Source organism: Struthio camelus, chromosome 4 (assembly GCF_040807025.1).
Source record: "Struthio camelus isolate bStrCam1 chromosome 4, bStrCam1.hap1, whole genome shotgun sequence".
Taxonomy (NCBI): Eukaryota; Metazoa; Chordata; class Aves; order Struthioniformes; family Struthionidae; genus Struthio; species Struthio camelus.
The window spans coordinates 56,081,118-56,105,391 of record NC_090945.1 but is presented as its reverse complement, the minus strand read 5'-3'; the positions used below and the strand labels follow the sequence as shown (position 1 = coordinate 56,105,391).

General features: G+C 38.2%; 2 protein-coding genes across 4 annotated transcripts in view; one reads left to right on the top strand and one right to left on the bottom strand.

The window, feature by feature from the left end:
* PAICS (phosphoribosylaminoimidazole carboxylase and phosphoribosylaminoimidazolesuccinocarboxamide synthase) overlaps positions 1-24,274 on the top strand; it is a 61,908-nt gene that overhangs the window by 25,209 nt on the left and 12,425 nt on the right. For 2 of the 3 annotated variants that reach the window (XM_068942839.1, XM_068942840.1), the window contains 7 exons: positions 1,141-1,578; positions 2,699-2,788; positions 7,863-7,949; positions 11,339-11,410; positions 12,136-12,537; positions 14,024-14,089; positions 15,419-15,609. In XM_068942839.1, coding sequence (XP_068798940.1) covers positions 1,141-1,578; positions 2,699-2,788; positions 7,863-7,949; positions 11,339-11,410; positions 12,136-12,537; positions 14,024-14,089; positions 15,419-15,609 — 1,346 coding nt within the window. The remainder of the gene's footprint in view (positions 1-1,140; positions 1,579-2,698; positions 2,789-7,862; positions 7,950-11,338; positions 11,411-12,135; positions 12,538-14,023; positions 14,090-15,418; positions 15,610-24,274) is intronic. The other variant, XM_068942841.1, reaches the window with a different exon arrangement.
* PPAT (phosphoribosyl pyrophosphate amidotransferase) overlaps positions 1-24,274 on the bottom strand; it is a 53,409-nt gene that overhangs the window by 27,983 nt on the left and 1,152 nt on the right. The gene's annotated exons all lie outside the window — the stretch shown is intronic.

Sequence of the window (24,274 nt, the reverse complement as noted above, 5' to 3'; positions counted from 1 at the left end):
TAGTACAGCCTTTTCACAAATAGAATGAATTATGGAGACTTGCAAAGAATGATTGTATCTAGGACAAGTTTCTCCCCGGATAAGTTATACACAGCTGTGTTCCACTAAGGCTATACGTGCAAGCAAAGGTCAAATATTTTTGCCGCCACACAAAGCTCAGTGACTATAAAGTATCCAACCTCCATAGCCTAGCTTGCCCTTGAGAACAAGACAGTTGCAAAGGCAACAGTTTATCAGTATGACTGCAAAAAACTGTGTCAGTTACTGTGCACTTTCATGTCTCTCTCTCTGGAATTGTTTGGGAAAAAAGTATTTTTTTGCATAGATTTAGAAAATGCATGAGAAGGAACTTTCCCAACTATTTGATTTTCAGAATGAAGTCTTTAAGCAAATTCATTGTTATAAACAAGGAAACTATTAAAAAAAATTAAGACTGAAAAAAGTCAAAAAAATTATTTTGCTAGTGCTGAAGAGTAAATTACTCAAATTTTAATTTTTACTTTTTTATACTGAACTGCACTGGAAAAGGGAGCAGTTCTGTAGCATGACAACTGGGTTCAGTGTTGCACATATCCTTGTGTGACTTAACGCAAAAGTCTCCCTTCCTCAGCTCCCCACAAAAGAGATGTTCTTAGAATTAAGGATCAGATTCTTCAGGTCTTTGCCTGGTTTAAAGGTGTGCATGTGTATAAAACCAAAAGTACGACAGGAATGCAGAAGCTTTTATGCTAGTGTCAGTGACTCAGGGCCCAATTTATTGTTGTGCTAATATGGCACTTTTCATCATCCAAATAACAGTCTTCTCCAGTCCAGTCTCTCAAAGACAAAACAGTTAATCAGTTATTCTCAAGAGTGTTTCAAGTAAAAGTTCAATGTATTTGGGAACAAAAGAAAGAAATACTCCCCTCGGGTTAACTAAATGCACGTGCACTATCTTAAATATAATTTTCAAGAGAAGAAAAAAATGTTGTCTTAATTAACAAAAATGACAAGTATCTTCATTTAATGTCACTTTTGCTCCATCTTTCTTTGGAGAGAAAAGCCATTAGGAAATAGATTTCGTCATTCTCATTCTCTCTGTCCTTTCCCCACCCCAACTACCTACCTGAATCTCTCTCTCCTCTACCCCACACGATGCAGGTAATCCAACGTCTGCAATAGAGGCTTCCAAAACACCGGCTTTTATTCCAACAGTAGCAAATGAAGGAGGAAAACACTGGACTGTTAATGAAGTCAGAGCTCTGATACGCATATGGTCTGATAAAAATATCCAGCAACAACTGGAGGGGACAGTGAGAAATAAAAGAATATTTGAACAGGTTGCTGCTAGACTTCAAAAGTTTGGAATTGACAGGGACTGGAAGCAGTGCAGGACAAAATATAAAAATCTGAAACATGAATACAAGAGTGTAAAAAATGCCCAAGACTCAGGGAGTACAAGTAAAAGCATGAAATTTTTTAATGAACTGGATGCTATTCTGGGGCACAGCACCATGGAACAAGCAAGTAAATCAGATAACGATGAAAGTGGGAGGCCTCCAGAATGGACTGAAGCAAAATCAGAAAAGGACTCCATAGGTAAGTACTTCAGCTACCCATATCTTTTAAAATTTTTAGCTTTCCAGCACTATAGAGACCTTAAAATAACCAAAAAAGCCAACCAGCTGGATTAACTAATTTGCTGGGGAAAAAAAAACAGTGAATGGAAAATTACTCGTTTGTCCAGTTGTTTACTTTACATTTTGAGGTAATCTCTGACATTGAGTAGTTCCCCCAAACATTTTTTTTTTACAGAATTGAGAAACAGAGTATACTTGCAAGAGGAAAAAAAAATCAACATTTAGGTCACAAGATGAAGAGATATAGAGAGACCAATCTGAATTAAAATCATAGCAGAAGAGATTGTTTCCAGCTTAGATAAAAAATGGGTCAGAAAGATGGTCAGACTGTGTAATTGGAAAAATGAAGATACTGAGCAAAAGAAGTCTGTAGCTGTAGACATTAGTTATATATTAACATTTTAACTCCCTTTCTCTTATGGTCCCAAATAGCCCAGCTGTATTGGCCTTTGAAGCAAGACTCCCAAACCAGTGACATAAATGACTAATGTGAAAATAGTAGAAAGACTAGCAAAAGAATGCTGGTGAAACGTGCATTTATCCTTTGTGTGGTTATTGATAGATAACTTGGTAATGGATAGATTAATGCAGAATTAGAGTAGACTGATGCACCTACACTACACAGGAGTTCAGACATTTGTATTGGTATGTACAGCCAGAAATAAGCCTGTTGTTTAAGAACAAAATTAAACTTAAAACTGTTTATTAGACGATAAGAATTCGACACCGTGGAATTCTGTAGAGGATATTATGGTGGCCAAATATAAGACTAACAGTTCATAAATGGATGGAAGAAGTGAGTAAGAAAAACATAACAAAACAAAGATGAGTAGACAGTCTCTGCCTGAGGAAGGACCTAAATCCTAGGCTGCTGAAAACTAGCAGAGCGTTCTGGGGCAGCTTCACTGTACTACAACTGGCCTCTTTCTAGACTCTTTCCTTAAGCATCTACTACTGACTGCTGGCAGAAACAGGATCTGAGGCTAGATGGATCTTGTGGTCTGACACAGCAGTGTACTTATATAGTATTTATATAGTACACTAATCTGGTACCCTAATTAACAGCATTATTTACACAGAAATGCCTGGAGACACAGGTGAAGAGGACTCTATTAGTAATATGTCAGAAGACCTACGGGTTGCAGATATAAAGAAAGTTTCTGACTCAGGTAAACTGAAAAGTCTTCTATTTTATACAAATCCTTAAATTTAGTGAGCTAAAATGGATTTCTAAAATAAGTCCACATTGCAATGACAGTTAGAAAATGCAGAGGCCTAAAAAGCTTTTAAACGGGACATAACATAACCATACATTTAATAAATACATGCATATATGTATGCATTTACAGTGTGCTTGCCTAAACTTGATGAAAACAGTCTAGTCAGAATTTTTTTCAAGGATTCAAGGTCCAGAATGTAAGGAAGAAGAAACTACTGCTCTGAGCAAGTTGAGCGCCATGTATTAGGGCATTTACTTAAACTATGCTTTGCCAGCCTTTAGAATTGTTCAGTATCCTATGCATAAATTAATGTGGTATTCTCTTTTTCACAATATAATTTGATCAATATTTAATGTAATTTTGCAAACGCTCACGTCAGGGAATCAAAATTTCCGTGCAGAGTATCACTATCTATTTTATGCTGACCACTGAATATGAAACTCATATGCTCTTTACAAAGGAACATTATGGTTTGCCTCTGAAAACTCAACATTCAGGGGAAATGGGAGTTGTTTAACATTCAGCTAGAGACATGATGAAGGTCTTTCTGGAAGGCTGACAGACTTGACTCTTCACAGTAAAGATTACCTCATAATCTTCTATAGTAGCATGAGGCAGAATATGCTCATAAATAAGGCATTAAGGAATAGTGTTACAGAATTCAGAATGGCCTAATGTGAACGTGAAAGGCTTTAATGTCAAATTAAAAATCTTCTGACAGAGGATGTTACTGTAAATACTACTCCAGAGAATCTGGCAGCTCTGCATATAACAAAAGAAACAGCTATGACAAGTAAATAAAGATATGGTTGATCATGAGAGGTAACTTGAGATATATTGGGCATTAGTATTCCTCCCCCACCACTCCAGAGCGGAAAATGTAATGTATGAATTTAAATTTACTAACAAAGAAATATATAACTCGCCTTTACCAGATCACCACGGACACTTGAGGCATTTATTACGGAAAAATAGGTTGTCACAGAAGAGTGCATTTCCTATAGGGACCTCATTCTGAGAGAGACAAAATATGTAAGAAATCATAAATAGTACTTGTGGGACCCAGTTAAAACTACCTGTAAAATGTATCATATTACATTTCCCTGGAAAGAAGCAAAACTACTACACATATACGGACAGTAGTAAGACACTAATAAAACATAGATTCGACAGTGCTATTACACTGTCCTCTGACAGTTTTCAACTGCTTACAGCTCTGCAGTGTTTTAACTTTCTGGATCTTCTAAACCAGTTAATTAAAACATGTTAACTGAATACTTCCAGTAAAGTTTCACGTACTCATTTTTGCGACTTCAACATTCCTTTAAGGTTTTTTGTGGATAATGGATCTATAGCCTACCTTAATTACCATTTCCTTTCTCAGTTTTGTTTGTTTCTGGGTATTGTAATTACTTAAATTGTAGCCTGATTTTGGGGGCAAGGATTAAAATAGCAAGTGTTTTACAAGTGTCTCTGGGTCAGCCTATCCTACTAAAGTTTGAACTTCTGTGGAAAAAAGGCAAAAAACACAGCACTTCATCTTGATGTGGTACAGTTTTGCTTTCCAAAATTCTTTCCTTTGTTCCCATATGAACAACACAGACTAAAATCATTTTACTGACAGGTGATAAAAAACACTTAAACTTTAATGTTATTTATGGTAACAGAGTAAGGTATTATATAATACAGACAAAATATGTATATTTTTTACTTGATAATATCATGGAGGCCCTTTATTTTCTAATTGTTGTACATGCCTTTCCTGGATAGTCCAAAGGAATTTAAAGTGAAAAAGTGGTAGTTTATGAGATTGTATGTACCTTTATATTCATAAGTTAATTTGCTGATAAATAGTGAAAAATGCAATGAGACAAGGATTTGACATTACATTGGTTTTTGATTTCAACAGATCTCTGACGATCTATAGCCTTTAGGATGTGACTTCTTAAAGGCTATTCCATTTTCAACCTAACTTCCATAGAAAACTTATTCTCAACAAGCATGTAATTATAATCTATATATACACTCAGCTGTGACTTCTTTTTTAAGAACTGCAAAAAAAAATTAATTTGTTAAAAATAAGAATTTAGAAATTCAGTTAACCTTGCACTGGAGTTTCACCACAGCATCTTCCTGACTGATCCATGGGGCTAATTTACTCTGTAGTCAGAGCTATGGGCACACCTCGTCCAGATATATACCAGCAAACTTGGGCAGACATTGGCTTTCTGGCTACTGCAGAAGAGCACAAATGCACAGAAATGCATGTGCTTCTCATGATCCTACACGTGGATCCTCATGTGGAGTGAGTTCCTAATCACTGTAATACCATCACCACTGCCAGTCTTCAGTCAGGTTTGCCATACTCTGCTGTCAAGGAAAAGATTCAGATGGTATTAATCAAAAGACAATGCACCAGTTTCAGGAAAATAGCTATTTATTTGATGTTTCACTGGGTTTTCTCCTCTGCACAAATGTATTCACACTCAAAGAATAGTGAATGGCCACCTGAGAAGGAACAAAGATAAATAGATCCTTAGAAGTTCTTCTACAGACTGCAAGTGTATTGAAATTTCTCTCATACCATTGCACTGAATGCCAACAGAGTGTGCAGGAGCATTATATCAATCACAAAAAACATTTAGTTTTTGGCAAAAGGAGCCTAGAAAAGCAACCTAGGGTTGCCGCTATTTTCTCTTTTCTGATAACAGATATCTATATTAAATCAATCTGGAAATAAAATCATATTTAGTCCTTCTGACTAACAGGTTTTATTTCCTGGGATCACTTTTAAGAATAGTTGATTCCAGAAATCTATTCAGAAGATCTGATTGTTTCAATTTGCACAAGTAGTAGTGGTCAGTGCAAACTCAATATACATATACGTTCCAAATGTGTCACAGAACATCCACTATGACCACAGGCCACTTTTTGATTAAATCTGTGATATTTCGTTAAATCTGAAGTGCCACACAGCATATCACTGGAGCATGAGAATAGGATTCTAAAGAATGTTAGTATCTTGTTGTGCTAGGAAAAAAGCTACAGCAAGTATTTTGCTTCAAACAAATGACTTGTCATTATTTTTTAGGATTCTTGGTGCCCCATAAGGTTTACTATATATCCCTCTTAGGAAAAAATTGAAGTCATGATACTGCCAAGATACTGCCATTAGGCAAGGGCTTTTTAAAAACTGGTTGCTTGAAGATCTTAAATCTGTACATACTCAGGCATTTCGGTTGGCTTCTTTTGAATGGTTGCTGCCATGCGCTTGGAATTTTTAAAAGTACAGGCATAAAGTCAAAAGATAATGTTTTAATACATCTACCCTCAACTCCTCTCAAGAAGAATGTTTCAGAAAAGTGCCACAGCAGAAGTCCTTGATTATTCACTGGCTTAGCCTGAGGCATACTCAGCCTGCCTGTGACTCAAAGTCACAACTGTGCATCCAGAATTGTTTGCATCCAGTTCCATAGATCTATGTGACAGAGACTGCAGCAAATTTGCAAGCTGTTAAAGAGTTAACACAAGCCACACACTGACGTGGTGTTCCTGAGATTTGACATTCTCTACTTCATGTTTATACTACGCATATCACACGTGAGGGTAAGGATTAGGAGACAAATTCCTAATCTTCCCTCATGAGCCGCGGAAAGAGGATACATAGTGATAATGACATAGCGCCAAAGGAGAGTGTAGCAGGTACCAGTCTGAGGGAGTAAGAGAGATCTACAGCGTTGCTCTGGTGGCATTTTAGCATGCTTCAAACACAGAGTAGAAGATAAGCCTGTTTGCTGGCAAAAATCTATAGCTTGATTAAACAATGTGGATGGAGTGGCTGTGTTTTATTCATGTGAGAAATTGTTGATCGTTTGTTCTGTTTGGCTCAGCATTGCTCTTCTCATGCCCACCCCCAAAACTCAGAATGGTGGTTAAAAAAAGCCAGGCCAGGCCAGGTTAGCTACATTCTTGGCTTACAAGAGAAAAAAAAGAGCATGATGCTGGTCATCTCATACAGAATGTCTAACACAAACAAACCCACTTTGATTTGGGAGGACAATTTTTAATAAATTGTCACAGCTATAGGACATACTTTATTGCTCAACCTTTAAGGGCAATATTCTTGAATGGACTGAGAACAGGCTGGGAGCCAGAAACTGCTGCCATTGATCCACAGTGTGGCCTTCAGCATTTAATCTCTGTACCCCAGTTTCCTCACCTGGAAATGAGGATCTGAAAGCTTACTTGCATCATCTGCCAGTCTGCCAGGGCAAAGGGGTGGAGTTCTCCATTAAACACTAGCGAACCAATGGAAGAGGAGCAGAGCTCTCCTCCCCACCAAGGTGAGAGCAGGGCCAAGGGGCCACGGCTGTCCGCTCGCCCAGGGCCTGGGCCCTGACAGTGTGACATAAACCCTTCTACCAGCTGCAGAAACGCTGATGCTCTGAGGACAGGAATTGAGTACTTTGCCTTTATCAAGCAGGCAATCAGTCTTGCAGATCAGTCATCCAGGCAGAGCACCAGGATCCAAAAATCAATGAAAGCACCCTCATCCTTTTGGGGTCTGATTCAGTGACTCCTCACAGCCACTCTGGAATCTTTCAATGATTTCACTGTGTGTTGAACACACCCCTTATGAAAGTCACCATCTTCCCCACTCTGCTAAACACAGGGTCACCAGTTATTAAATGTGTCTTACAGAATTTGTAGAATGGTTCTCTGACTGTGGTTGTAAGTCCCTGACCCAGGTTTAAATAACTTAGGGTTTGCACATTTCATTCATAAACCTACACTGAGCAACTGTTACGTGGTGTTCTGGATTTATTTTAATCTATACCCTCAAACTGAAGTGCTTAGGTTAGACTTTTAAGTCAACTGCTGAAGAGCAATGACAGTCTTAATGAATTAAAATATGAAAACTTTAATGATAGTTGTCATCATTGCAGACTTTCTGAAGTTGGTCATACTCATGACATAACTGAAGGCCTTTATAATGAACAAGAACTCTGAATTTTTTCAACAGAAAACCTCGAAGATGAGGCGGACTTCACTGGTTCCACCCAGGCAGCACTGGAAGCCACACAAATAAAGAGGGAGACAATTGACATAGGTAGGTCAATGTCATCCTCATGATTATAATGGCATTTATAATGACATATTCTACTTTACAGGGGACTGCATATTTCTAAGATTCATATAATAAATATTCCCACACACTATACTGGTTCTACATCTGGGTACGATACAACATGTTTCTGTTTGTTTTCCTAGTCCAAAAATGCATAAACATTTATCTCTCCTTCCCTCCTACTCTTAAAAAAAAAAAAAGATTTTACTTCCCCAGACAACATACTCATGGTAGATATGGTAACACTTCTGCATTTGACTGTGACACAAGTACAGGTTTTTTCATAAACAGTTACTAGAGAGGATGAACTGGAACGCTAAATAGCTGCCTCAGAAACAGATTTTATGCCTTGTCTGTCTTTTCAAACTATTTCATGATAGTGCATTTAATTTCATTCTATTCACTATCCAGCAATGGCCATAGGTATTCTGAATTATTTTAAACATGCAACTGAAATCAGAGCTTTACCAATATCCAAAAGTCATACATTCAGTGTCAAGTATTCAGGAGAAGAGGACTGTTTTATTAAAAATGTTAAAATTGGACACTGGAAAACACTTCTGCAGTTAATGAGCATAGAAACCATGGAAGGTCTTGAAAATAATGCATTAGAGAAAATGAGATTGCTTTGAAATCTATTGGCCTGACATCCTGGATCAAAATATACTATTAGAGTATTACTATTTACATCCACAAGTTAATGCAAACAATAAAAAAAATTCTATCATAGTGATTCTGTGAATCATAAGTCTTTGTCCTTCTACTTTGAAAGTTTCTCTCATGAGAATATTTCTATTGTGTAAGGCCATATTTCTGTGATCCAGGCAAGAGCTTCCTTCTTAATGATTATGTTGTTTGGAGTTTGGATGTTGAGAGACCAACAGCGCTTTTACAACTGTTTACAGAGGTTGTTGTTGACGTAAGATAAAATTAGGAAAGACAACTGTAAGGAGTATAAACTGAGGACAATGTTAAAGCAATTCCATAAGAGCACTGCCACATAGAAAACACAAACTACATTGAGGATAACATAAAACTTTGTCCCTGAAAGTTCAGAGACACAGCAAGGTCACGCTAATGCAAAGAGAACAGTTCATACACAATGACACAGAATAACATGTCATGTGAATCAATGGACTGCCTTATTATACAAACATGTTTTCTGTTCTTGTCATGTAATACCCATTTGAGGATAGTAATCACTTGAAGGCAGGGTACACACATGCCATTTCTGACAGCAGAAGAAGATTAGAGAGGCAGCATGGTTGAGAATGAGAGAATGAAGGCAGTGAATTTATGGAACACAGTTTAAAAAAAAAAACATTTAAGAACCCAGGAGTAGAACTATCACTCCCCTGTGGTCCACGGTTGTGTTTCCAATAGCCACAAATGTTAAAGGGAGCTGCAAGAATTTTCTTGAGTTATAGATTAGCCTATTTATGAAAGAACAACTTTTTGCTCATACCCCAAGTAAATCACACACAGAATCATAGGAATTTAATTTCTGATTCTGTTTTCCTCATGAATAAAATTTAAGCCTGTATATTGGCTATGAAAACAAGTATTTGCCAAATCACTTAAGATACAACACAGTTACAAAATAATTATAAATTCCAAGTATTGCTTTGTGTATTTATTAGCCAGTACCATTATAAAAGGTACCTCAAATGATCCCCTGCTTCTTTACCAACGATCCCCTATTTCCAACAGTACCTAAACCATGCATGCAGTTTTTCAGAACATATAAAGAGTATTTACTTCTGTCCTTTACTGAAAACTTTTTTGAAGATATTTGGTCTATGACATCCAGCTATTCAAAACTATGAGAATTCATCTCTCCCTCTGTCCCAAGCCAAAAACTGATTCTACATGAAAATAAACTTTCAATCTCAGAGAAGTCCAAGCACATAAAGAAAAACCTGAGGGTACGAGCAAATGAGCCCAGAGTCAGCAGAGCTGGCTTCCAATACCCAGAGGTGGTTTCAAAAATTCTGACAGCTCTTGCCCAGTCAGAATTTTATTTCTGAAGTTCTCACTTCAGTTTTTCTGCTGTAAATGACAGCAAAGCTATCGTAGCCTTAGCTTTGATGGGAAAAAAAGAAAGTGGCATGTAGACACGCAGACAAAGAATATAATGATGTTTCTATCCTGTTTGCAATAGAATTTTGAAGAGAACTCAGGTGTGAGTAGAATAAAAAATAGTTCTTCTGTCTTCCCCAAAATGCTGTTTTCTCATTTAAGCTGTAGAGAATGGTTTTGGACAGAGCTGTGCCTGCACACAGAAGGTGCAAATTACATTAAGGCTAAAGATTTCCACAAAGGCACTAATGAATTGTTTGCTTTCCAATTTTTCTTCTGCTTATGTTCTCTCCATCTCAGAAGTTCTACATCAGAGACTAGCCTTTCATCCAGAAGTATATAAACATAGCTGTCTCCTAAAACCTTCCCCACAAAAATCTAACATCTGTTTGCTCCCTCCTTTCCTGAGCCAGGGATAAGGACACCTCAGAGCCCAAATTCGAAACCCACCATGGTAGCTTATATAAAATGGACTCTAAATGGACTAGTGGTAAAGAGAGAACCTGAACAGAGAAACAAGTAGGAATAAGCAGGAAATGTCTCTTTCCAGTTTCTTTCTGATGTGTTAGGAAAGTTCACAAAGATCTGAGAAAATCCATACTCAACAGCGTAAAATGAAGCTTATGCAATTACTCTGTCAGTGCAGGTCTGCATGCAGGTACCTGTGCCTGTCATTCCTCCCAATAACATTTGAACCAAGTGGACAATTTCCAAACTTAAAGAGGATGGCCGTGGAATTGGGAGATTAGGCCCCTGCACATTTTATGAAAACAGCAGGAGGCTCTAAAAATGATTCCACTACGGGAAATGCTGCAGTTTAGTCTCTATTGGGCATGAGCAAATCCACAGGAGTGCACCCTTACAAATGCCACCAAAGCTTCACCATACCGGCTTTACCCATTTTACCTAAAAACAAAATGGCAGGCAAGCCTGTGCTAAGCATTGTGTACAAACATGTTATGCAAATCTACTTATATGCAATATCCAAACCATGCACATAAGCCTACATATTTAATCAAGCATTTTAAATTTGTGTGCAGCATCCACAGCTGCCTTTTGGAAAGCAGTGAGGCAGAAGGAAAGACAGGGCTTATGAGATATAATATTCTTTATGTTATTTGATTTTAGGGAAGGATGTGGCAGAAAACCTGGCTAGAATCTGTTGCCTCAAAGTCTAATGGTTTATGACATTTTTAATTTAAGAAAGATAAGTGCTACCTGCAGAACATGAGAATAATATTAGCAGTTTTTTTGTCTAAATCAATTGTATTTAAAACTACATATTTCTATAGATGATGATTCTGTAAGCACTACCTCAGAAGACAGATCTTGTACACCAGTAGCAAAGCGGACAGTTGGAACAGGTGAGTGTTTAGTTCTATGCATTTCCTCTGAAACAAAATCCCATTGTAATTTCAATACCAAAAGCTGGAGCAGCCAAATCTGTACTGTAAACACAGCTTCTCTTATCTGCTTCTGACTTCTATCTAACTTTATCACTAAACTTAAGAATGAACTTCCTATCTTTATTCCCAGGCATGAACAAAATTTGCAGTAATACTCTAGTTCAGCTTATTTTATGATTAGCATCTACCTAACCTGTAACCAGGTAGATACTAAGGATAACCTGTAAACAGCTAGATACTAAGCTTTTTCTTCTACTGAGTCGCTGGTAGCATTTTCCTTTGCATGGTATTTTGTCTTCTCCTTCTAATTTGAAACAATACTGGAAAGCCATTTTCTTATCACTGCAGATACCATGTTGCTTTTAAAGGTCATAGGCTATTGCTTTTCTGTGTGCCACACTGTGATACGTCCATTTTAGAATCAATAACAAAATTGCACTGACAAAAATCTTGAATTGTAGATGCTTTCAAGGGACAAGAGATTTAATCTGCTACATATTTTGCATATTTAAGTGCAGTGTGACCATATATGGGCATTTACAGTGCAAAGTTCAAAGATTTTCATAACAAGAGATTAATATAAAACTTAATCTTCCAGCTCGTTCCTGAAATATTAGCTACAAATTTACTTTTATTTCTGTGTATTCAGCAATACTCAGTTATTGTTTCATTTATATTTTCAGATAATCAAATTCCCTTGGATGAAGCCCAAAATCACTTTAAAGTTATTACAGTTAATGATACTGGAGCAGGAAAACACTGGAGTGATAATGAAGTCAGAGCTTTGATAAACATATGGTCAGATATAAAGATACAACAAATGCTTGAAGGAGCCACAAGAAATAAAGAAATATTTGAGGAAATTGCCAGAAGGTTAATGAAACGTGGAATAGACAGAGACTGGAAACAATGTCGCACAAAGTACAAGAACTTAAAATATGAATACCGAGCACTGCAGAAAGAAAATGAACAACTTGGTAATCCCAGGAGAAAAATGAGGTTTTATGATGAAGTTGACTGTATCTTAAGAAGACAGCCTCTAGGTCCATCAAGTTGGGGATGTGAAAGTTCTAGCCTCCTATCAGGTACTAAAAACTTCAGTAATGAGTTACAGCTCTTACACTGAAATGTGCCTGTTGACCCATGGTACAGAAGTGAAATACAAGCCCAGAATGACTGAGGAAAATAAATGAAGAACCTATATTTGCATAGTCAAGCAGGCAATATTCACAGAACAGAAATGGCATTTGGAGGAGTGAGAAAATTAACAAAAACTGAAAACATCTGAAGTATTCAATGAGATTTTTGGAGAATCTTTGTAGTTGTGTAAGCTTAAGTGAGAAATGGTGAAATGGGGCTTGACAAAGGACATGCTTTGGAGGTGATCAAATAGGCACGTAAAATGTTATGGATGCAGAGCTGCAAGCCCCAAACCAGTTAGAACTGTGGAAATATGTAACAAGTCAAATACAAGGACTCAAAAAAGCAAACTTCCATTAATTCCATTTATACTGTCACCTGGAGAGAAAAACCCAGGGCAGTGATGTTTATTTGGTTGTTAATAATTATTATATTCATTTTGCTAAAGCAGAATCAAACTCAGTTTTATAAACAGAATTTGCTTCTATTTCGGTATCCAAAGGCCTCTGATGTAGGAACTGCAACAGCTTACCTTGTGTCAGCTGTAAGAGTTCTCACTACTGGCTGACCGCTACAGCTCTCAAAGGCAGCCACTCCTGTTCCAGGCAGATCAGATGCTCATGTAGAAGCAGCTTAACCACTGCAGCTTATAGTTTAATGAGTTATGGTAAACCTGAACTAATTCTGATTTTTCTCAATATACCAGATAATAATTTGCAGTGTCACAAATGTTGAATGAGGAGCTGAACCATTTTTGGCAGCACAAGCAAGATGGACAGCTGGAGCAGAAACTGCTGCAGCCATCCCTAAGCCAGCTGCCCTCACCCCTGAATTAGAGCCCTAACGTGGTGCCCAGAGGCTTGCTTTGAACACCCTAGCACCACTAGTTGAGGCTGGAAAGAAATCCACACAGTCATGAGATGACACTGCTGCTTCACAAATCTGCCACGGGCTAGTGCTGGATGATTTTCTTAAGACAGACATTTTCTTCCAAATCAGGAAGCTGAAGATATTACTGCTCATTTCTACCCGCTGTGGATGGACTTTGTCAACACCAAGAGTATTTGAGCTAACCTGGCTGCTTTACATTTCAGCATGATAGGAAAGGACCGTGTAACCTGTCTGTGCTGCAAATGCTGATGCAGGAAAAAGGAAAACAATAACCTTTAGAAAAAAAAACAAAAACAAAAACCTTTAGAAAAAAACAACCTTTAGAAACATTATTAAGCTGCTCCAGCCATCTGTAAAGTAAAGTAGTGTCTCCACCCTGATTCTAGGTGCTAAACCAGCACCTAATTTGTCTAGAGTCTGCTCCGAGTCACTTGTCCCAGTGCATCTGCTTCTGTAGTTTAAAGCTTTTTGATTTGTGACTGACTTTGCTTTTAGGATGTCTTTGCGAAATATCTAGTCACCTTGCTTTTCTCTTTTAAGTTTCAGTGGGAGATGTTACAGCAAACACAGGATCGTTGGGTGTGAAGAGAAAAACATGGAATGATGGTAAGAGCCTTCTGCCTTTCTAAAGTATCCGTACACTGCTGCAGAACTGGATGCCAGATACTAGTTTCAAGTACTCAAACAATTAAACAAATTCCTCTTTCACCAACCCCCAAATTAACATTCTTCTCTCGCCCTCAACAATCCCAAAATGAAAGATCCTGATCAAAATGTGGGCCTGATAATTTATTTCAATCCTTACCCCTAAAAATGAGGGAAACATCAGGAAAAGGTTCTTCTTTGATCAAATGCCAGAAAACTTGAGAAGATTTTAGTAAGAATAACCTGTTTTAATAACCTCTGTTTCTCAGAGGAAAATAAGGATGGTATCACAGTGATGGATGTGCTTTTTGGAGCTACACGTGTCAGTAAGTGCAAGGAGAAATTATGTGCACAAGAGAAAAACAGGTAAGACAGCTGTTACCAAAGAGAAAAATGTGCTACAGGATGCCTGAGAGAGAAAAGTGAAGGGATGGACAGAAATATGTGGTACGCAATCTGATATAGGAAAAGGTCAGGAGCTGTTTTTGTTCCTGGCAGAACTGTCATGCCCTAGTCAAAAAGTCCAAGAATGAGGGATGACAAAATTAACTTTCAGGGAGTTTCCCCCCTTATTTATAATAATAAAATGATGTCTTGTCTACAGAGAGATGGAACAGGAAGGGGGCCAGACTCTTTTCAGTGGTGCCCAGTGATAGGATGAGAAGCAACAGGCACAGACTGAAACACAGGAAGTTCCATTTGAACATAAGGAAAAACTTCTTTTCTGTGAGGGTAACAAAGCACTGGAACAGGTTGCCCAGATAGGTTGTGGAGTCTCCATCCTTGGAGATACTCTGGACATAATCCTGGGCAATGTGCTCTAGGTGACCTTTTTTGGGTAGGGGGTTGGACTAGATGATCTCCAGAGGTCACTTCCAACGTCAACCATTCTGTGATTCTGTGAACACAAACAAATCTAAACACCACAGTTTTGAATTCAACTTGTTCAGTACATCATCACAAACTCTACTAACAGGAGTAACACTAAGTGATTAAACATCTAATTGACAATAAATGAAAGTATAAATATGCCTTGCATAGGCAGTAGTTAGGCAAAGCTAAAGTTTCTAAATATGAGAGATCAGCATGAGCAATTTTAAGAAAAAGGTATACTTCATTCCTACTAGCCATTATGCAATGTGCCACTACACAACACCATGAAGTTCTATGGCCCACCAACAAAAGACATAATAGAAAGACAGCATTAGAAAAGTCTGGCATGTGCTAGATTTTCAGTCAGTAGTTCATTGACTCGTGCACTCTAACAGCGTACTTTGCTTTTGTCCACAGAGATGTCACCTGTTCCACTCAAGAAAAGTGCTTCTGAAAACACCATACTCCAGTTTCAAAAACTATTAACAGAGAAAGTGCATACAGTAACAGAAGGCAAAAAGTTGCTGTTAGAAAGGCTCTGTAAGCAGGAAGAAATGCAAGACCTCAACAGATCACAGCTGTTTGGTGATCCACCAGCCATACAACAGGTTGGTTTAATGAACTTTCTTCCAAATTAACATGCAGAGAGATTCTCAGGTAGTAAGAAATGAAATAACTTATTTGTGAGGGTAGGTCACCCACATGACTACATGGCTGCTCCCCTTTAATATATTCACCTTCAATCATTTAAATTAAAACAGGGTATGACTTTCCATCCTATTCCTTGACAATGAGCTGTTAGCAGTGGTATGAGTCTAATGAAAGATAGAGGCTTTCCCTGCAAACCTTACCTCACCTGCATACTATAATTAACAGGCTTAATTGAAAGGAAGTATCAGTCTGACTGATCGAAGAAAATATGTACACTTAAAACTTCAACCCATCATTTCCAGTCACCTTCCCTGTGACCATCCTATCAAGTTAGTCCTCTGCAATCAACCAAATAGTTGAAGGCGTAAGAGGGTTTCCTTTTGGTTAGGCAGGGCTTGGGTGGGGAAAGCAACACTTAACTCCTTTATCAGCATTTACCCTCCTTCTAGCCTGGCCACCAGTCTATGCTAGGGTGGGGACGCATCCCCCTCAGTCTCCTGAAGGCATGCCACTGTGCAGTAAAGAACTGGAGATTCAGTGATCCAGAAAGAATGTGCAAGAGGTTGATGCACACTGGACGGAGCAGATGTGGGTTCTGGTCCCTGTTCCAAGGGCTCTGCCTTGGTCAGAATTATTTTATGTACTAAAGTACATAAAATGCAGAAACTCTGCAGGGAACAATGACCTGATGAGTGACAAATGCCCTAATTAACCATGAGTCTGCAAAACCCTACTGGCCACTACTGCATTTTGTGATTGTGTAAGTACTCTACATCCTGTACTGCCTGCAAGGCATTTATTTCCCAGGTTTTCCTTTCAGTGGATTCAAGCAAAAGAACAACTCATTTCTGGATCCCAGTCATGTTTAGGCATAGATCTGCACAGCCCTGCCAAATCTAAGTCAGTTCTGGGCATGTACAGAAGCACAACTAAGTCAAATAGTGAGGTCTTGACTGTGGCAGCTGCCAAGCTTTTTGCACCACATTTTTAACACAGAGGCCTAAATTCCTCTCATGTCCCACTTTAGGCACTGGATCTAGTGCTTTGTTTCCTATTCTTATTGTTTGGTTTCTTATTGATCTTTTATGAGAGACCTTATGAAGGTAAATAATTTCCACAAAGGCAGATATTGTCTGCTATTTGACTAGCATTTTTAAAACAGCTCTGAGAAATCAGAGAAAGATTCCTAGAAGATCAGAATGTTTGGATCATATTCATTTATACAGTAACAGAAACACAGCATTGTTACAGTGTATGCTTATTTACTGCTTTTCACATTTTACACTGGTTTCTCAGTACAAACATGCTTTGGCTTTGTAACACTAAGACCAGCTTTGGCTTAATTTTTTTTCTCTCCTTGCAAAGAGTTGTTTCAAAGATACGTCCTTGAACTCACATCTGTTATGCATACAGAACTGCAGTCTTTGGTAGGAGTATAAGGGATCTGTCCATTCCATTATGGCATATTCAGGACATGTGCCAAATGAAGAGCTTACCATTCCCAGCAGTGCTAATATCATAGGTAACTTCCTTCCACATGCGAAGCAGAAGAATTTGTGATCCCACCCTAATTCACTCCAATACATTCAAACAGTTTAGTTCAATACCAATTTAACTTAGCTTTTTAAATAAGCTGCCTAACTGTACTGAAATGGATATGGATCACTAATACATTCTGCCTGCTCTGTTGCATGAGTGCAAAACTGTAGTTGTACAATACAGCTCAAGTTGATTAAATACCTCATTGCAATAAGAAGGTCCACTCCTCTCCATGTCTATCCTGAGCAAGATGGTGCTTGCTGGATCCCCCGTAAGCCAATTTGGCTCCCTAACCTGACACAAGACTATCCTAGTTAAGGGAAAAAAAAAAAAAAAAAGAAGTGAATGGCTTTGTACAGTGAGTTGAAGCAGCCCAGAAAATTCTGAGCTGTGCTTACCTTGTAACTTTGAGCAGCTCAAGAGTTGTTTTTGTTGCAGTGTGACTGCCCTCACGGAAGCAAGGCTAACCTGAGGGAGACAGCACTGCAAAGAAGACAAACTTCACATAAAATTCTGTGAGTGATGCACAAGGATCCCAGTCTTTCTAAAACTTTTCTGGCATTGAGTATAACTCCCTCCCCCCCAAACTCTCCTTTCTTCCCAGAAAATGAAAAAAATTAAAGACTCGTTTTAGTCATTAAAATAAGCAGATCTTCCAAGAAATATACATCTGTTTCTAAATGCCATCATTCAGACAAGAACTGGTCCCACCTCACAAATTTCTTCATATATGAATTCATCACTAGTATGCTGCTTGTTTTCTTCCATCTGTCACATACATTTTAAGCAGCTCACAAAAGCATCAAGAAAAAGGACTATCAAAATTCGTAGTAAGACAGGGCAGCTGGTTACAGATCACACTAGTAATCTCAAAATTGGAAACTGTTCAGTATCAACACTAGGGGGTAGCCATGCAGCAAGAACGCACGGGGCGGGGAGGGGGAGAGGGGGGAAGCACAAGTAGCTTCCTAAGCAATAGTTTTTTTCTCACAAAACACACCTGCATTTTCCAGAGAGCAGGATTTACCTGGCTAAAAACTTGCAACTTCCCATTTTGTGGGGGGTCTGTTTCTGTGCTGCTTTGCAGCTGGAAAGCATAGCTTGGTTTTTTGGTTGTCTGTCAGAAAGCTATCTCCTTTTTTTGCTGTTCACATTTATTTTTGGTTAATAATGGTAAGAGATGTCAAGTGTATGGGGGCACTTGGTGTTACCTTCTATATGGTCTCTCACTTATACACATAAAAAGTTAATGTTTAGGATGCTTAGATAAATCAAAGTGGATTCTTCACTGCAGAGCTGTATTTATGATTCAGCATCACTTTTTGCTTAGACAAAAAGAGTATAAATGATATACATTTAGAAGTCAGATTCTCTAGAACTTTGGTGTGCCTTCTTTTGACAGCATCTCCAGGGGTACTGACAATGGACCAAGTCAAGCGTCACTGGAGAAGGGATTTTTCAGAAAAAGTCCCTTCCAAAATAGCATTTACCAAATTCAACTCACCGTTCCTGTATACTTTTATATCCACTTGAGCTTGTGCTATAGGGCTTTGCTCTGATCACAGCTTTAAACTGAGTATCAGACACCTAGTATTTAATCTAGGCACACTCATATGCAAGTTAAGTGGAACTTGAGGCACTGAGGGGATGTTTAAGTCCTTATGTGTGAGAGCATTACAGTAAGATTGAAAGGATCTGGGAGGAGACTACTTTAGACTATAGATCTACAACAACTTTTCTTTTTCAGCAGTGAGGCGGAGACCAAATTGTTGCCATGTAACTGCTCCTGGGAATGTAATGTAAATTGCATCATGGAAATGATCCAGGCTAAAAATCAAATCCAACATCAAGTAAAGAAAGGCAACAGCAGCAAGCCTTAATTCCATGAAAAACAGGGACCTTTGCTCTTCTTCTCAACCCCCCCACCCCCAATATCTGCATTATTACCTGGGAACCTTTCAGATTAGTGCGGAAATCTCTTTGTCGCCTCTCCAGTTTGCAAGTGGGATACTGAAATTTTCGAGGTGGGGCAGATAAATGGAGCAATCACGTTCTGAGCTGTACTAAAAGTTCCATTCATCTATAAAGGACGCTCATTCATTGAGATGAATGGGTCATTTTACACCTGTCTTGATAGGGCTGTTACCCTGGAAAGTCCTCTAAATGCCCCATTTAGCTTATTTCCTGGTAGCCCAAACTATATTGGAGCCAAATGCATGTAGAAAGCACTTCAGGGCAGCAGAGGAGTTTGCACTGTTGGTGGATCCACAAGCACTATGAGTATCCCTGAGTTCTTAAAAGACAATCCCTCCCTACTTTCATCCTTTGCTCCTTCTCTTGCAGCAAGGTCTCTTTGTGTTGGTACAAGCACTCATGTGGCCAAGTGGTTAGCCAACAGACAAAAACTCATACAAGTTAAACCTACTATAAAGCCCCTCTGAACAATGTTGGGTTTTTTTTTCAATTCAAGGGAAAGAGAGGGAGACATGGGAAAAAGAGCAGCCAGTACAGTTTCTTTCAACTTAACTACCTAAACCTCCTATGCTGTGTACATGCATTAGGCCCGAATGTAAAGTATGGGCGGACAATCCCCCAAGAAACAAGATCTTGAGAAAATTACTGGAGCGCTGTATCATGCCTTCATGGATGCCTAACTAGGCAGTTAATGTGAGAAGCTTACATCCAGTTAGCTCTCTGATTGTGAGGAAAGGGGGAATTCAGGCTCATTCTCTAGGAAAAAAACACGCTCATGCCCATTTCCAGTGAAAGCACATCTCTGCTAGCTCTATGCTAGAAGAGCTCTACTGACCCTTCACTATTATGTTGTGCCACCCTTCCATATCTTCAGTTTGCCCCAGACTGATCTATTTTCTCAGCAACAGGACGGGAGAGCCAAGCTATGCTAGGCATGCACTGAGATGAAGGAGAAATAAAAATGAACAGTCCCACCCTCACTCTGTGGCTAAGTTAATGTGATAGAATTGAACTCCATTGGTCACCATAAATGTAACAGCTGTCTTTAAATGTCCTTACACGCATACACATTTTGAAACCACTTCCCTCCTGGTTTACCCATTCCTGTTTAAGTTAACTCATTCCAATTGGTTTACTACCACACCCAGAGATAAAGAGCTGAACTGCATTTCCTGACATATACTTGTGTATACATGGACATATACAATCTACATATAGATTTCAGAGATTTAAATTTGGTTAGACTGTAAACCTGGCTCATCTTCACTTTCTGGAAGTCACCATACAGGAACCTTAGCCCTGCAGGAAGTTATGTCAGAAGATGGCTGAGCTGATGTAACTGCTCACCACAGCCAAGAGCTCTCACTCCTGCCCTCTCTTCCACCATTTCTGCAGTAGCAAGTTTTGTGGCATATAATTAACACAGCTATCAAAACCTAGCAGCACAAATTGACCTATAAACTTAAACCAATACATAACTAAAAGATTAAGTGTTAGTATATCTAAAACCAGTAAGTGTCTCTGAAAGTATTCAGGACTGCCTTACCAGCACATACAGCATGATATCCAGGCTGCATCACTAGCTTGTCAAACATCTTATCCAGTAAATTCCATAGGTAGTTTACATAAGAATATGGCTAATTACAACATTTGGCATTTAGACAATTAAAGCATTAGCATTGTTGCTCTTGCATCTGCTAAGGGATCTGTTAAACCTGTACTGGGCCCTTCAGATGAAATTGGCTCTTCAGATGAAATTAACAGGTAAAAATGTTATGTACCAATTCATCAGTATCATTACTTGTAGCATGTAGATGTTCCTCAGAAAATTCCTATCCAAATACTATAGGTCCAATTTGCTGAGGAAAGATTCACAGTCTAATCCAGAATATCTACAGCTTGCTAAATAGTCTTTAAAAGAGATCTAGCTTGCAGCCAAAAAACTGGATAGAAAATGCAGATATCCATATCCATTATGCTATATTGAGTGTAGATATTTGGATGGCTAGCTAATGGAAAGCAACTAGTAATTTACTAGATTGAAAGAGAAGGAATAGTTCTTCACTTATATTGGTGGATTAGTTTGGCTTCATTATGCAAGTTTTAAACTACGCAAGTTTTAACAGTGGTCAATAACAGGGTAGGTATCAAAAAGCATCACAGCCAATCGTCCGTTCTCCATTTATTTTGATTTTCATAACAGATTCCATACAAAGAACTCAACTGAGTTGAGGCAAGGCAAAATTTAAGTCCATGACTTTAGTAGGACTTCCACCTGTACAGAGGAGACCTTTTAAAGGCCTTTTTTTTTCAAATCAGTACAAAGCTGGACACACTCAGGTTTCAGTACCCAGCATTACTGCCAAAAATATTTTCCAGAGAATTTTACGAAAAGTTAACAGAAGTCACAGTTGTTTCCAGATTAACTTTGCAGATTTGTCCTGGTCAAGGACTCAGATGACGTTTAATAGACTTGTAACTCAAAGTACTCTTCCTCCCTCACTCACCACCCCCAAGAAAAGTCCTCTCCTTACCCATATCATTTGACTTCATTTTGGCATGCTGTCAGAGTGGCAGCGTGGGCAACTCTGTCCCCTAGTTCACAAATGGTAAAGAAGATTTAAAAGATCTACTTTTAAGCCTTGTTAACATTAAATCCAGAGAGTAACAGTGTTAGTTTAACAGCTTTCAAGTTTCAAACATAATGAGAATTCACTGCTAACATAGCTATAAAATATGTTACAACCAGATGAGAATCAGCATTTTACATTGCCAAACTTGAAAATGGACTCAAGTTAAACTGGGACAATGTTCTCAGTATATAGAAGACCTTGATGAGCCTATGATTAGAAATATACCTGGTTTCCATCTTAATTCACAGTTCACCATTACAAAGTAAAAACCAATAGAAAAGCCACATTCTGCCTTCTACTACCAAGGACTCTGAATTTAAGCCTCAACAACCTAGCAGCTGTTTTTTAATTAACAACAACAACAAAAAAGTTTTTACTTGTGTCAGTATAGTGATATTCAAAGTCTTTCTTTCAAGCTGTATCTGCTCTTGGGCCCATTCCAGAACCTTGCTTACAAATATACATAATTTCAAGCAAAACCGTCTCACTGAAACAAAGATCTCCACTCAAATTCATGCAGTTGACTGCACGCTTAAGTATTCTGCTAGATCAATCCAGTGTCCTCAGTTTGAAGCTTTCATTTATGAACATCCCCACTGAAGCAAAGCTCTCTGGAATGCCTAAAAAAATTTTAACGCTATAATTCAACTCATTTTAGGACGTTTATCACAAATAGCCAAATTTCTCATAGTGCTGCAACCAGGTATATCAGATTACAAAAGATTGATAGCACTTGTGTTTGTGTAATGTAACAAATATTCTGTATGTATACAGATAAGATTTCAAAGATGAGAAATTATAGCATATTCCCAACAGCTGTCTCTTCTTTATGGGTCGGCCATCTAAAAAATGCGGTTTGATACACTGCTATGTTCGTATATTGTAATTTTTAAAACCTAAGATGAATTAAGGGCCAAACTGTCACCTGTGTTATTACCTAGGACTAATTAGCATATAGAAGAATCATGAGCATGAGTATCTAAGGCCAGTAGTCATTAACTAAACATCCTTATTCATTTCAATGTGAGCTCTAAGAACTTTATTTTCTAAATGGCTAATCAAATTTCTGTTAGTCACTTAGGCTTTATTAGGACTGTCCATTAATATTTACCATACCTCTCTTTCATATTTACTTATTTTGAAAGGAATAAGGTTAAGAGACGTTGCTTAGCTTTCAAATTTAAGAGAATGAACTTGATGAAATTTACTGATACAGTTAATGCTGAATCTCAATGTTGGTTTTCAAGAGACATTCTAAGAAGATGAAGAATAGCTGCTGTCCTATTACCTGCTGATAGAAACATCACCTTTTCTACACCTCACAGTAGAATTATTAAGGAAAAATGTGAAGAGGTTAGAGAGAAACTTTAATGTTTAATGATGAAAACAGGAACACTGACATCTCAAGTATTTCATAGAATTTTATTGAGTGCTTGTAAAGGTAAACCTAACTGAGCAAACTGTAAAGAAAACAGATTTCGGTATACAGACACAATAAGGTTTATGTCTTTAAGAAAGCATCCCCTGAACATTTCAGCCAGTTGTGGAGTTAGGAGATCAGAATCAGAGGTAGTCCGATGTCTTCAGGCGCATATCCACTGATTTAATGGAACTTGAAAACTGTTCACAATTTCTATCACTATATTAGTATTACTGCCTATAGTTTTGTCCAGTAAGGCTCCATAGGGGATAATGGTAAAACATGGAAATCAAATGTACGTCAAATGCACATCAGAAAGAAACTATGTTTCCATGAAAATCATGAAATGTGTCTATAATGAAAATTGTGATAGTAAGCCACAGACAAACTTGACTAAAATACACCAGTCATTTAATTTCCAGTCGTGAAACTCCAGAGCCACAAGTATAACTATGTGAGCATAAATGACTTTTTACCAGCCTGTTTACAGAAAAATGGCTCAGCGAGAAAGGAGACCATTGATTAGACGGCTTCCTTCCTTGGATTCTGCAGCTTTATCACTCTGAGTGAGCATATTTTTGATAGACACTGGCAAACATACGTAGTTCATGAATGATACACCTGCAACCCAAAGAAAAGATTAGGATATGGGAGTCATGTAGGGATGCAGTGTTTTATGAGTAGAAGTGTATTAAATTCAGCTGTAATAAACAGAAAATCTTAATGTAGAGTTTTCTAGTATTGGTCCAAAACAAATTTGCAGCAGCCTTTGCATGTCTGGGACCTCTAAAATATAAAAACTGTAACATTTTTTCTATTCAATGCATATGTACTTAGAGAAGCCCCACCTCCTCAAACTGTCACGAAGGTGATGTAGCCCACTTTTCACAAATGGAAAGCAAAACATATATATAGGTGTTGGCACCACCGAAGCCAAAACTAGCATGAATGTGTATGTGCACGTGTTCCCACAAAGAAGAAATGTCTTGCTACCATTACTGAAAAAAAAATGAGTAGTATATAGTAGTGCATAACACTGTAACTTTGAAACACCAA